The sequence below is a fragment of the Pteronotus mesoamericanus genome, unplaced genomic scaffold (assembly GCF_021234165.1).
Source record: "Pteronotus mesoamericanus isolate MK-2021 breed Mesoamerican mustached bat unplaced genomic scaffold, CSHL_Meso_final scaffold_167, whole genome shotgun sequence".
NCBI classification, from domain to species: Eukaryota; Metazoa; Chordata; class Mammalia; order Chiroptera; family Mormoopidae; genus Pteronotus; species Pteronotus mesoamericanus.
In genome coordinates, this window is record NW_026555308.1 from 26,846,469 (window position 1) to 26,862,035 (window position 15,567).

General features: G+C 42.7%; 1 protein-coding gene across 2 annotated transcripts in view; it reads left to right on the forward strand.

The window, feature by feature from the left end:
• The window catches only part of MARCHF3 (membrane associated ring-CH-type finger 3), a 136,700-nt gene that overhangs the window by 97,487 nt on the left and 23,646 nt on the right, over positions 1-15,567 (forward strand). For both annotated transcript variants that reach the window (XM_054589878.1, XM_054589879.1), the window contains exons 2-3: positions 1,235-1,478; positions 4,392-4,596. In XM_054589878.1, coding sequence (XP_054445853.1) covers positions 1,291-1,478; positions 4,392-4,596 — 393 coding nt within the window. In that variant the 5' untranslated portion in view covers positions 1,235-1,290. The remainder of the gene's footprint in view (positions 1-1,234; positions 1,479-4,391; positions 4,597-15,567) is intronic.

Consider the following 15,567-nt stretch of genomic DNA (forward strand, 5'->3'; position numbering starts at 1 on the left):
TGACCAACCCAATACATAGACTTGGGGCCTTGACCATCCAGACTGGTATTGACTATGAACTCAGTCTGTCAACCAGTCTTGCCTCTATCTATACCATGTAGAGCTCAGGAGCCTGAAGCAAGCAGACTGGGCAGAAATGGCCTGTATGGACTGTGAAACTGTGTCATCCCATCTCACCTTTAGACATAAATAATTCCTCCTGCAAGTTTGTGTAAAGCCCTCTATTTCTTACACATCACATGCAGACTTAGTATCGAATGTAGTGGGGTTCTTCACTCCAGGAGGCCTGACTGCTTTGAATTTGAGGTCAAATTCAAGCCCACACTACACAGATCAGAAACAGAATTCCTAGCAGTCTGCATGATAGACCATGTGTAGGGAGGTAAGACTGTCATTAAGATGGATTCTTTTTAATAGGCAGCAGAGATCTCATTGATCAGTTTCTTCCATTCTCCTGTATGTTCCCTTATGATGATGCAGTGTCCATTGATTTTAGGCAGTACATAAATAAAACTCAATACCAGTGTATTTATTATAATGTCCATTAGGGAAAAATTTAACAAGATCATCCAACTCATCCTTTCATGAATAACTTTACTTAAGGCTAAAATAGGTTAAATTTTTAAAGGAAGTTAATTTTCAAGACATATGTAGATAATTGTGCTGTGAACACAGATATGGCAAAAGTCAGAATGGCGGTACATTTCATTGAGTGATTCGTGTTTGGCAAGTATTGCCCTACACGGTGCTACTTGGCCAGATTTGTTTGTTTGTTTTTTTTCTTTCTCTCTTTTTTAAATCTCAGTATCTCGGAATGAAGCTGCATGGACAATAAATTGCTTACAAGAAAAAATAGCTGTGATTGGTAATAATGACTCTAGTAACTTTTAGAGAGTGTCAACAAAGACTTAAGGCTTCTCCAGTGCAGAGCGGGAAAAGCACTTATCTTCTCTTCAGATCTGGCTTTAGAGCCATCATTCTCTCCCCTGTCCCAGAACAGGGATCCTAAATGTTTATGTACACTGACATGTTCACTGCCTTGTTCATAACTGCTGTTTCTTGTGGGTCCTGTGTGTGTGCACATGCATATGAAATGGTAACAAGATAATGGGCCACCTCTAGGCTACCCCTGTTATTTATATTAAATAATGACATGATGATGTCGGTAGCCTGTAATTCTCCATTTCCTATTAACCACCCTACCCAAGTAAACTGTTTTTCTGATCTCTCTTAGATGGAAATCCTGTATGAATGTGGAAGCCATTAGCAGAGTAATTGCTGTCTGTTACCATGACAACCAGCCGCTGCAGTCACCTGCCCGAAGTGCTGCCAGACTGCACCAGCTCGGCTGTGCCTGTAGTGAAGACGGTGGAGGACTGTGGCAGCCTAGTGAATGGGCAGCCACAGTATGTCATGCAAGTTTCGGCCAAGGACGGGCAGTTGCTGTCAACAGTAGTGCGGACTCTTGCCACCCAGAGGTAGTACCACAATTAAAATTAAAATAAATGAATGTGTAATTGATCCAAAGGACTCTTTGTCAGATGAAAAATGCTAAAGAGAATGTAATTAGTGCTCAGGTCTTTGTGTCAGGTGAGAGGAGGTATCAGGGCGGGGGGCGGGGGGAAAGACTACACAAGTTCTGTTTCTATAGCAATAGGGTATAAAACTAAAATTCACTTTGTCCAGTTTTCCACTTAAAGTCACACTTGCAGAGAGCCAGGCAGGGAAGGATCCCACAAGACACCGAGTCCCTTGCTTTACATTTATTTTGACATTGCAACGGTAGTTACACTCACTGTCTCCAGGCACTAACAAAGGTAATCCTTTGTTAGAATGAAGGAGGCACCTGATTTCATGTGACTGAGCCAAATGATTGGATTCGTGGGCAAAACTTTTGAAGTGATATTCCTGGTGTGCATGCCAGTCCGCACTGCCTGATAGGAGCAGTGGCCAGGGCCACTTCCTGGGCAGGCCTCTTCTCTGGTACATCCCCATTTGGCTGCTTCTTCCATTGCTTCCTCTTTTGCTCCTCATGGGCCCCCACCCATGATCCTTCATACACACCCTGCCCTGTGAAGTGTACTATTGTTAAACCCCCACAGCTTGTCTTCTCTGAGTGATGAACCCAAGCAAAGCTAAAGGCTTTCAACAGCCCAGAGATGGCTTAGCCAGGCCAGCACTTTGTCCCTGGACATCTCTTCTTGTGCTGTTGCTGCCCAGTGGCAGACTGACAGCTACAGGCTGCCTGGCCAATGAGTACACTTTGACTTCTCCAGCTTTCTCTCAAAATGAGTAAGTGGGACTTTGACCTGTGAACATAACATGTACATCAGCACTGGACTTGCCTCCTGATATCAGCACTGACACTTCTGACCCTGAAATTTGGGTCAGTCACTCAGGCCTTGACCGCTTACTTTGGTCTGAGCAATTAAGCCAAGCTATGCAGCAGACACAACTCCACAGATCTGAACTCGTGCCTGCAGCAGAACTGCTGGGGGCACCTCCACATTTTCTGTTGCCCCAGCCCAGCTGTGGTGTCTGCCAGACATGGACTCACACACCCATGTATGTTACACACATTGTCCATGTACTTTCAATCTGTGCTGCGAGCGCAAAGGGGAGAAATAGGGGGTTGGGCAAAGTCAATATATATTTCTCCACCTCTTGAGACGCTTCTAACAATTGGTTAGGACTCAGAGTACCAAGAGACAGTGAGCATCATTGCTCATCTGTGAACCGAGACAGATAACTGATGTGCACCTGTCGCCCTTGCGGCCATCAAACACCTTGGTTGATCAGGAAAAAACAGGCCACAGAGCTAAAATGATTTTGACTTGTGAAACAATGTGCTTTCCCACGCACGTGACATTTTTATGTGTTCTCCTACCACATAGGAATGTAAACTGGAAGCTTTTAAAATTTTGCATGCAGGTGACTCCATGTGAATGAAGGAGGCCAGAAATAATGAGAGAAAACTGTCAACTCTTTAAACTTTCTTTTCCTGCCCCTCAGCATGGATAGGTCTTTGGTCAAGTGAGAGGGAGGGCCTTTTTTCTTTCTTAATCCCCTTTTAGCCTTCACTCATTCTCAGGATCATCTCCAGAAAGGCCAATAGGAAACAGCCATGTTTCCATGTGGACCAAAGTTGGTGTCAGAGAGGGGCAGGCATGAGCTTGGGTTACTGTCATCTTTGGGGGACTGGAGAAGGCAGGTGAGAGGGAGTAAAGAGGTTGGTCCTTGAGTTGGCACATACAATGATGACATATTATAAAATCTAATGCCCAATAAAGGAGAGCTCGAGCAATATAAGAAAAAAGAAAGAAGAAGAACACTAGAGCAGAAAAGAATAGTCCTCTCTCATAGGACACAGTACACACTAAGAAGCAAGGTCATCTTCATTTGACCCTCCCATTGGCCACTGATTTATGGCCATGTTACTTCATTTTCCCTGACGTAAATTTTTCCTCTAGTGAAAATAGTTAGCCTTAACTTGGCATTTACTACATGCCAGTAGCCTAAGGTTCTAATCTGGACTATCTTTTCTCATTCTCACAATCACCATATGAGGAAGGCACCATTCTTTGTACCCATTTTAGAGATGAGAAAACTAAAGCACAGAAAGATGGTGTTACTTGTCCAAAGCTAGCCAGCTGGTAAGCAGCAGAGCTGGCGTTCAAGCCCAGGCAGCTGGACTCCAGAGCATGCCACATGAACCACTCTACCGGGTACCTTCACCAAACGTGCAAAGCTGTAGATGGAGGCATCCTTGGTAAAACGTGCTCATCACTCGCTTTCAGCTTAGTGTCCTTGGCATCCCAGAGAGCATCCAAGGAAAGTTCAAAGGACCAACCTGCCACTCAGCCTTGTGTTGTGGGTTGGACACCACTTCTGCTTGGTGGTTTCAGGGTTCACGGCCAGTTAACTTCCCCCTTTTCATCTCCCACCCTATTGAAAGCAGAAATGAAAGGAAGTGGTGGGTATTGAAAAGTGTCCTGGCCAGGTTCAAAAAACACAATTTATCTAGAAATTACAATTGGTGTCATTTTGAAACAATTTCTTTTCTTAATGGCAAGGGATAGTTCTTATTTTTTTAGTTGGTGGTTTGCCTGAATTATGTCTGTACCCAAGGCAAAAATAACATGCTGCTTGTTCTCACTCACTTTTGGTCCTGTGCCACTCACTGTGTCTTCGTATTGGCAAAAGTGGATGTGCAAGAACTGTGGCACTGGCTTCCATTGCCAAGTACAAGTGTAGATGTAGGATTTTAAAGCAGGCGTCTTTTCTGAGCAGCTGCCACTGGGGAGGGTCTGAAGGACACAGAGCCAGAGGGCCATCCCCATGGCAGTGGTTTCTAGCCCAGTAACCAGGAGGTCCCACTCCTTCTCTTGCAGCCCCTTCAATGACCGGCCAATGTGCAGGATCTGCCATGAGGGCAGCAGCCAAGAGGACTTGCTCTCTCCATGTGAATGCACGGGGACCTTGGGGACGATTCATCGGAGCTGCCTGGAGCACTGGCTGTCATCCTCAAACACCAGCTACTGTGAACTCTGCCACTTCAGGTTTGCAGTCGAGCGCAAACCCAGACCGTTAGTGGAGGTCAGTAATTAGGGCATGTCCTGAAAACTTAGCTCTAATGAGCAAATGATGTCTGCTTTTATGACCAGATCTCAAACCCTGTGCAGCTTCACTAACGTGCGGTAATAGCTCAGTGTGAGAGTGTGGGTGTGCGAGTGTGGGTGTGCACCTACATGTGCATGCGCATGCGCGACACAGAGAGCGCTCACTAGCTTATGCAGGAGCAGCAGTAGAAAGTTGACCTCCACGAGGTGGAGACAGGAGGAGAAATTCTGGTGAGGAGAAGGGGAAGTTTAGAGACTTGATCTCCATTTTTCTATCCCGATGAAGTGGGGCAAGCAGATCACTTTCATCTTTGCACCCCATCTGCCCATCTTGAAGCAGCAGATCAATGGGCATATTCTGAGAGGTCTCATGAAAAAATATGACTGCATAGTGGTTTGAATAGTTCTGTGACCTTAGCTGTGACCTTATCTCCCCTTTTGGAAGTACTATGAGGATTAAATGAGTTAACGTTTATAAAGCACTTAGAAGAATACTGGATACACATATAAGTGCTTGCATAAGGAAAGAAAATATCTCCTTGGAAGTTATACACAGGTTTTTTTCAACTAATAACTTAATATTAGAACCTCTCTTCTTAAAGTGTGGTGTTGTCTACCAGCCATTGAAATGGCAGGACATTCTCTTTTATGTTTTAGGAGCCACGTGATTCTTCTTTAGACCAAGGGTCTGGTGTTGAATTAGCTGGGGGAATTGAAAGATATCATTGGACTATTTTTTGCCTCCTCTACTACCTTCAATTTCTACTAGTCAATTAAAAATTGTATCTTGGCAATAATAAATATTTTTATACTTTATGAAAGAGACCCAAGAATTGTGCCTATAATCCAGACTTGCTGACCTCCTCCTTATTTCAACAGCTGACCCAACCAAACTTTGGCTTTAAACTGAAGCTGGAAATCATGAAGTCCTGCTGGGAGACTATTTAAAACAGCGTGTTAGCGCCTCGGCACTTAAGGCTCTGGAGAGCTCTGTGGATATATATATTCTCTTGGGTTTGACCTTGAAATTTTAATCAGGACCTGTGACTGAGGCCTGTTTTAGCTATGACTTGTTTGCCAAATGGCACAAATTTATTTGACTTCCCCCAATAAACTCTTTGCTTTTTTTAAGACTCTGGATCAAGTGACCTCTTAATTTAGCCATCTTGCTGCTTGACAGCCACTTTCAGAGATTTATATTTATAGAGTGCCCATCAGGGATTTGGCCCTTCGCCATGTTCACTGGGCATTCCATGTCAGAGCTTCTTGCAGAGGAGGAATCTAATTAAATAATAAACAAAGGAGATGCAGATTTCTCAAGCCCAATGGCAACAGTTAAAAAGAAGCCTATTTCTCCTTTCTAGAAACTTTTAGAACTTCCCCAATTTGATATGGCAGCTTCCCCGGGTGAGAAAGCCCTGCCTTAAATGGGCTGCATCTGGGGGGCTTCTGTACTAGTATCTCCCCAGTAAAGAGGATGTTTACTTTTGCTTGGTAAAAATCCCAGTGTATGAGTGGGGACAATATATAACAAAGGGTGTATGTGTGTGCACGCACCTTAGTTTTTCTCAGGTTACACCCATCGTATCACCCAGTGAACCCATTGCCTCTCAGAGAGGGAAGGGCACCCACACACAGATGTTTCTTCAGAGTTGCCTATGTCAGGCCACAGACAGGCTCCAAGGTCTTAGGCAACTGTCATTAAACGAGGAAACAAGGCAAATGACCCTGCGTATGTGTGAGGTGCTCTACAAGATTTAGCGCTTGGCCTGCAAAAGCTTGACCCAAACGGTCGCCAGTGGTGAAATTTCCATTGCACAAATGGAATGTGACATTTTTCAGAGTTAATGATGATTGAACAAGTTGAAAGTGAAAGGCAAACCTTCCCGAGCCGGGGGAGGCTGGTCGTTTGATCATACCATGGTGAAATGAACTTGCTGTTTGACCACAAGCAATAAAAAGAGGTTGTCTTTGGTTTCTCAGCTAGGGGACAAATGAGAACCAGGTGCAGGGAGATTTTTAAACAGATGACATTACTAATTGACTCTTCCCCTTACCAAGGGAGGGTTTATTTATAGTGAACATTGCTTCTCAATACATTTACCTCTAGATAAACATGAATCTTTTTAGTAAACCATCAAAACCTGCCAATTTGGGTTAAACATTGTAGGTGTTGTTACTTTGTTTCTCATTTTCACTCTTTTAATTGCTTTAATCATTACTTTATTTACCAGTTGGATCTGCCTTCTCATTAAAGCAAGAACATTCCATAACATTTAATTTTAAAATCGATCTGGTAATAACAGCTCCTGTTGCTAGAGGAAGCAGTCGAAAAAGTCATTTATAAATTTTATTTGTCACCCAGACTTTAACATTGGTCAGAATTACTTTAACACCTTAGACTCCCACTCTTCAGTAAACTCAGTCCTTCATTCAACATAGCCTTTTATCCTCCTTAACAACACTGTTCTGAAGACATTTCTCCTTCACTTCCTTTCCCTCACTCTCTGCAGCCAGCAGTAGATGTTCATTTTTAACAGGTTAGGACCCCAGAGCTGGAGACCATGGGCTTCTACATAAAGTCTTTCCACCCCCTCCCCACAAAAGGGTGAGTTTCTATTTATAATGGCCAATCGATGGGCTGGTTTTTATTAGCACCTCCAAATTGAGCATCACCTCTCCACTTTACCACTGATCACCTGGGTGAGGTAGCTCAGTTTCTCTGAGCTGCACTATGAAGGAAGTTGATCTAGGAGCTCTCCCTGATATTTTTGGTCTCTGTGAGGTTGTATAAGGCTAAAGGTCAAGGCTAAAAAGTTCTTGTGCAAAAAAATTCACTCTGTCCTTAAAATGATACATTGCATGGAATATAGTTTATACCTCAGTAAGTTGATTGTGTGTGTTTGTGCATGTGTGTGTGTGTCTACTTGCCTGCCTCCCTACATGGCCAGGTTACATCTTTCAGTCTCTTTTGGTAATTTCATTGCCAATTTTATACCCTAAATATTTTCTTGTTGTTAAGTAAGCCACTATAACAAGAGCTAGTTTCAACCCAAGAGCTCCATTGCAATCATCTGGTTTATTCAGCCATGGGTAAATTTCCTCAACAGTCCAGCTAATATAAATCTTGTAAGGCCTGTGTCCAGTCAGGTAAAGCTTGAAAGGAAAAGTATTCAGACAGTACATAGCAAGAAAGAAGAGCAGATATAACATGTGTGTTTTCCGCCTACACAGCTTGCATTTCTCTTATGAAGGCTCCATATTTCTTGTTGATGATGTGGCCATTTGTGAGATGAATTAGCCCCAAGCATAATGACCTGGTAAAATATTGTCCACAGACATCCACTAACCATAAAAGGATGCCCCGAATGACCAGCCTGGGTGGTTTTATGGTCTCCTTCCTGCTCATTTTTAGTTTTTCTCATTTCTCTTTAAGTTGAACTTTGATACCACTCTTTTATAACAGCAAAATAGAGCAAACCAATAAAAATACCATGACTTGCTTCCCAAAATTGGACGCCTTGTCGCCAGCCTGTGGCCAGGATTGCACATCTGATTGAGCAGTTTGCCAAGGAAGTGCATCTTACCATGTGCACATAGCGTGCTTGCAACATCAGTTTCTGGTGATGGGAGTATCTGCTACTGGCTTTCCTAAGACATGTATCAGTAACACCCAGCCTTGCCCAGCAAACTCATGAAGTAATAGACCAGCTCCACAGTGTCCTGATTAAAATGAAACAGCCAGGAAATGGTGGGAATCTGCAGAAAGGCTCCCCAGGATCTGCTCCTGCTCCAATCAGGGAGACACGGTGGTTTGTCACAGAGGGAGTGATTAGGCTTTCGTATTTCTATTTCCTTTACGCAAACCCAGCTAACTGATAAGAATTGTATGAACAATGTAAAAGCTGTTCCTTGTGAATCAGAGCTTTAGCTGAATTGAAATTGAGAGTGTTTGCACACATGTCAGTTACTCAGAATAATGGGATGTAAAGCCAGGGAGATGGGGATTAGGGGTTTTTTCAGACTTTTTATTTATGATTTTTTTTTTTGTAAGTCACTGGGAGAAAATGGTCCTGAAGTGTGCCCTGCATTCAGTGTAATCTCCAGCAGCACAGCAGGGAGCAGAGTGGCCCTGCTGTGGGGAAAGCACTTAGGACCTTGGACTTGCTATTTAATAGATTTAAGACTTCACTTAAACCCTCCTAATACGTACATATCAGACTTAGGTGGGGACATCGCTCAACTCTCATTGCCGTGGGTTTTGTTTTGTTTTAATATGTTAATTTAAGTTAAAATATGAGCTTTTGCTTTCAGAGTATTCCTTTTTATCAGCAAGCCCTTGCACCATTGGCGTAATTAAAGAATGACACCACTGGGTATATAAACTGACTTGAGAAGCTTCCCAGGTGTGAGGACCCCCTATTATTCCATCCCTCAAAGGAAAGCAGGCAAGCTCTCATCTTCACTCTAACTCGTGGGTGCAGCCCAGTGAGTGAGGCAGCTAGAACATAATCACAGCGTGGGATAGGCGATCAAGAAGCACCTGTTCATTAAATGAATGGATGGAGAACCTCCCCTCCCCCAACTGCAAGCCATGTATCTTAGTCTTGGCCTATGGCTGTAAATCAAAAAACTCACCCCTTGCCCTTAAAGTTTAAGATAGACTTGGCTGGACAAGGGCTTTATGTAATACAAACCAGCAATGCAGGAAATGTGGTGATTCTGACCAATTCTGTCTCCCACCTAGTCTCCCATCAGCCTTCAATCCGGTTTTAAGGAATGGCGGGTGGTAGGAGCCCTCTGCGCACCAGTGAGGAGAGCATGTGTGCCTCATGGCTTGGCAGGGCAAAGTTAGAGAAGTGTGGCTGGGGGTGGAGCAAATCAGGCCAGATCAGGAAGATTCAGGCCCAGATAGTATTTGTCAAGCATTTAGGAATCCAAGCACTGTGCAAGAAAACACTTCATGACAGTCTTGGGGAGGGAAGAACCTGTTGCCCATTTGGTAGATGAAGAAACTAGTTTGTGGTGATGATATTAGGTCAAGGTCCCTCAGGGAGAAAAAGTAAGAGGATCTCCTGGCACTGTATTCAGGCCTCTATCTCCACTCTGTGTTGGTTTGGAGGGACAAAAGAGAAGCAAAGGCCACACCTCAGCATTGGGAAATGGAATGTGGGAGGGATTAAGTTGAGTCCACTAAGAGTTCCTACTTCCTACTCTCATGTCCACCACAGGCTGCTGCCACCTGGCTCAAAGGTGTGCAGGCACAGGTTCTTCCTGCTCTGCCACCTGGCTTATTAGACCCCTCCTTTCCAGCTCTAACTACCTGAGGCCACTCTGCCACCCAAATCATGGGAGGCCTAGGCCAACTCACAGAGCAGAGTAAGGAGCTATAGCATGAAGGACAAAGGAAATGTCAAGTACCAGAAGGGGAGTATATAAGGGGCTTGTGTCTGTTTCATGGGGAACAAAAGTCCTCCCACTGAGTGAATTCTTTGCCAATGACCTTCCCAAGTAGGGCCTCATATCATGACTGGGGCTGCTGTTCTAGAACTGTTGTACGAACAGCACTGGGCTAGCCTCAGGGAGCCTTGGATTCCTGGCCTGGCCCCACCGTGAGCTGCAGTGAGAATGTGAACAAGTCATTTTCTTATGCTTCGACTTCCTCACCAGTAAAATAAAGCCGACCTCACAAACTACTGTCTCATGCACACTGGTGTGCTTGGTTGAGTTAACCTTTTTTTTTTTAAGAATTTGAACGCCTTTAAGTGGGAGCACTCTCCAGTTTCTCTAGGCCTTGCCTTTTGCTTACATCTACCCAGCCCTCTTCATCCTCTTACACTGTCTACTGTTTACAGCTGAGACTCCAGAATTGAGTGATTTCTCTAATACTTTCAAAGAGTTCTCTAATACTATGTGCACTGCCTTCTATCAACGCATCTTTCTCTCAGGGTAGTAAAGACTGAAGCTAACGATCTTCCTATCGTCTCCACATTATAAGTGAACTGAAATGACTGGTTCACTATTGCACTAAGAGACATGTGGTAAGAATAACAACAGTTCAAATATCTTGCACTTGCTGTGTGCTTTAGTGTTGGCCACGCACTTCCTTGACCTCGGTATGGTTGTTGAACAGGCAGGCCACCAGCCTCCAGGTGGACTGCGTCACCCTCCTTTGTGCCAGCTGTTGAGATGACAGGCCTGATGACCAAAGTCCGCGATCCTTGATCCTGCAATTGTCCAGGCTTGAATGTTTCTCTTGGTTTGGGTAGGTAATTTGGCCGTTGCTTCGTTACTTAAAGCTTAGTTACAACGAAGCTGTTCTAAGGTATCTATTAAATTCACAGCTTGCTTCATTAAAAATCACTTCATTAAAAAAAGCAAGCCAACTGAAGTGTTCACAAGGCCGTGCCAGATGGAAGTGAGCTAGCTGCTGGGTTCCTGTGTTTTTAGCCCATCCACTGATGGTAAAGGATTACTTCAGAGGGAAAAACCAGTTCCATGCATAGAAAGAATTGCACAACCAGGTTCTATCATTTTATTGATACTTGCAGTGAACTTGAAATACAAATTAGAGTCCATGTTCTCAGGAGGACCTTTTTAAATTCTAGTAGCTGCCCCTAACCTCTCCATATCAGAGGAACACATCGATGCAAAACACCAAGAATTGTTTCACACAACTTTTTCATTTTCATTATTCTGTTTTTAGAAAATACAAAAGAGGATAAAGAATAATAGAGCAAACAGGTGTGAATCCACTGCCTAGAATTAACAAACATTAGCATTTTGTGAGTGCCATAACCTTTCAATGGACCAGCATCTTGGGGGCACAGAGAGAAAATGTCTGTGGTCTTTATTAATTTATCCTCAGGTAGTCTCAAATATAGGAGAAAATTCAGCCAGGTTTTTCTTAAGCACATCTGGACCAAGAATAAGAGGAAGTAAACAAAATGAGAGATAATCCTGAAAGATTCTGAACCCTTTGGGCTAATTCCAGACATAAGAACAAAGCACAGCCAGTGCTGGCCACCCAGGGCTCCACTGCTTTGAAAGGCAGGCAATTAGAAATTAGTATCTGGGAGTTTGGGATGGGGCTGGAGGTGAGGGTGTCCCTGGGCAGCTGGCCGGAGAGCTTTGTAAAGGGACGTCTGATGGAGGAGCATTGAAATGTCACTACCGTTGCTGAGCATCTTTCTCCTAAGTCTTGCTGAAATAACAAAGCACAGTTAGCTCCCAGGAACAGCCCTGTATAGGTACAAAGCACCATAATGAACCGAAGGGAGACATTAATTACAGACACCCCGGTGCAGATTTCAGATGCAGAGTTACAGAACATGCACAGAACTCCCGCTGAGGGCTTCTGCCAGCTTGCCTCTTCAGTTTTGTGTCAATAACTGACACTTAACTCCAAAGAAAGAATACACATTTTTAAAAAATAATGGTGTGAAATACTGTGATAAGAACATGATGATGGTGGGTACGTGTTGCCTAGTGGACAATTGTATTAGGACGAGCAAAGTAGAGAAGTAGCTTCAGTTAGGCCATGGGAGATCAGTGGTCATTTATCACTGAGTAACACCCTGCTCTGCCCCTTTGTACAAAGAATTTCATTTTCTAGAAAAGACACAGCTCTGGACGTGACAATTCAATCCAATGACATTAATTTCACTTTGAGTCCATCTGTTTTTATCCTGAAGATGCTCATACCTCAAAGTTTTTTCTTCTTATTTACCATTTCCTAGGCAAAGAGAAAATATTACTATACATGCTATATACCTTCTAGAACCATCTTATTTCGGGGTCTTGGGTATCCCTATAATGGATAGGATTCCATTTTGTAGATAAGGAAACTGAGACTGCAAGATGTTAAGTCACTCTTGAAAGGTCATAAATATTTCCAGCCACGGGTCTAGGAAGTGGAGAAGACAGAAGAATCCAGGTCTCTGGATCCATAGTCTATGTTCCCTGTCCTATACTGGCTTCTTCCCTCCTGCCTCAGAAGTACTTCCTTTCACTTGCTCATTGACACGCACATGTGCAAGCACAGACAGAACGAACTTCTTTACCAATAGCCAGCCTTTTTAAGGGACTAGATGCAGTTCAGAAAGGGGAAAATGAAAAAAATGTGGACTAAAGCCCTGATTTCCTCTTTTTTTTTTTTCAATCTTCATCTGAGGATATGTTTATTAATTTGAGGGAGAAAAAGAGAGAGAAACATCAATCTGTTGCCTCCCGTATGCTCCCCGACAGGGAATCGAACCCACAACCTTTTTGGTGTACAGGATAATGCTCCAACCAACTCCACCCAGCCAGGGCCAGGTTTCCTCTGGATGCTGAATTCCTCTATTAAATCCAGAGCTGTTAGCAGGGAGGGAGGGGTGAATAGGTGGAGCACAGATGAGTTTTAAGGCAGTGAACCTATTCTGTACAATACTATAATGGCCTTTACACATTTGTCCAAACCCATAGAATGGCACAACACCAAGACTGAACTCTAAACTATGGACTTTGGGGGACAATGCTGTGTCAATGTAGGTTCATCCATTATAAACAAATGTACCGCTATGGTGAGGAATGTTGATCGTGGAAGAGGCTATGCCTGTGGGAAGGCAGAGGATATATGGGAACTTCCTACTGAATTTTGCTATGAACCTAAAACTGTTCTAAAAAATAAGGTCTATTTAAAAAACACAAAGCCCTGAGCTGTGCCAGATTATATGCTGGAATAGTGGAATGGCATTATTTCTCAGTGTTTCTTCATACTCTGGTCTAGCTGGGAAACAAAGTTATTAGTTATAGCATCCTGTTAGAAGCCAGAAAAGTCATTTTCAATTTCCAAGGGACTTTACTAGCCCTTTTTTTTTCTTTTCATCCCGTTCCTCTTCCTCTGCATTTGAGTCTTCGTTTTACTGAGTTATTAAGCCACCCATTTCTTCTGCGATTATTCCTACAGGAAAGATGTTATTAAAAATCCCGATGAACTCAATATTGTTTAAGAGCCCTCTCCCTCCTTTCACGAATGATTGTGAAGGTTAATCATTTATAATATGGTTATACTTGTTAGGTAAATTTCTTTCAAGACCGTCATCTAGGTAATTCAGAATGGTGAAACTGGTTTTACAACTCATGAAGGAAAACACTGGTTTTCCCTTGAATTATTTACACAATTGCCTCAATTCTTTGCTGCACTTTTGTGACAGTTGCAGCAAACTTGGGAAAAGATAAGAAACGCCCCTGTCAGATGTTGCGGCTTGGCTTTCCCCCTCTACGTTCACTGAGTATACGTTTCCACGCCAGGCCTCCTCACTGCCTGCCTCCATTCTTGAAGAGATGGGAACCCTTTGAGGTCGTCTGTGGTAAAACTGTTTCTTCACAATCCATTATTACAGACTTAGGGGGTGGACTTACGCTGAGATGGATATATGAGAGGAAAGTTATGTTTGCACTTAGATAACATGAAAGAGAAAACAACTGCTTTGAGGCTCTTAGTTTAGAATATTGAAGCCCCGGTTTCATTCTTAGCTGTGCCACTTATGAAAATGTGTAGATTTGTTTGTGAAGATTAAGGTCAGATTAAAAGAAGAAAATAAAGTCTTTTCTACACATTATTTTATCACTACTTCACCTCCAGTGATGCTATTAGAAACAGAAAGTTGGAATAAATTGTGAAGTTCAAAACCTGTTAAGGCTCTGAGGAGAATAGCTAATATAGCACATGGAAAATGCTGGCAAGTAGGAGCAGCAGGAGTTGTAAAATAGAATCTACAGGCACCTAAGGACTTATATCTGCGAAGAATCAGTAAAAGCAAAAAATGAGAAATGAAGGGAAACCAGTCACCGTCTTAGAAAATAATGCAACTCCTCCTACTTGTATTAAAGCTGGTGGATGATGGGAGAAAAGGCATGAGAGATGGAAGTATTAAAATGGCTCTAATATTTTTCTAAATACTGGTTCATCTGCTTGAAATCTATGTCTTTAATGCTGAAACCCAGAAATCATTCATTCATCAAAGTATACATGTTTTCAGCTGTTTATAAGGCATACCTGACAGATATACTCATCATATATCTGAAAAGTAACATTTTTAGGTGAAGATGTTTCAAGGCGAAAGAAAATATGGAAAAACAAGAATTCATGCAAGATGGAGGGATTTTTTTAGAAAAATCTGCAGGAGACTTCAATGTATTTTTACCAGGCGTGTTTCTTTATTGAGATAATTTTGTATATCACATAGTTCACCCATTTGAAATGTACAATTAAGTGACATTTAGCATATTCATAGTGTTGTGTGATCATCACCACAGTCAAGTCTAGAACATTTTCATCACCCTAAAGTGAAACCTCACACACTTCAGCCCTCACTCTACAACCTTCCCATGCCCCACTTCCGCCCCTTGCCTCATCCCTAGGCAACCATGCATCTCCTTCATGTCTCTGTGGATTTGCCTATTCTGAATGTTTCCTATCAATGGAATCCTACAGTATGGGGCCTTTGTGACTGGCTTTCTTCCCTTACCATAATGTTTGCAAGGTCTGGTCTCACATTTTATAGAAAATGTATCTTAACCTTCCTTGCTATAATTTTATCTATTTTTTACCCCTTCTCACCATCCGATTTACCTTAATATATTGCTCCTGTTAGCTATTGTTTACCAAGCCCTTCTGCTGTGTCACTGTTCCAGGCACGCAACTGCTCTGCTATTTGTCTGTATAGCAATCTCCATTTTAGAAATGAGGAAACTGGCGCAGAGATGCCTGTGGGCTTTCCCCTCTTAAAAAGTTTTGCCTTTTTTCTCTCTCAACTTATGTGATAAAACCCTGTTCTTTTTACTCTTTTATTGTATGGAAATCATTTGTAATTTTTTTATACTGTCTGAATTTTTGCCATCTTTGCTTAATGAGAGTCCTTTTCTTCCTTTAATCCAATTAATTTAATTTGGTTACTTTCTT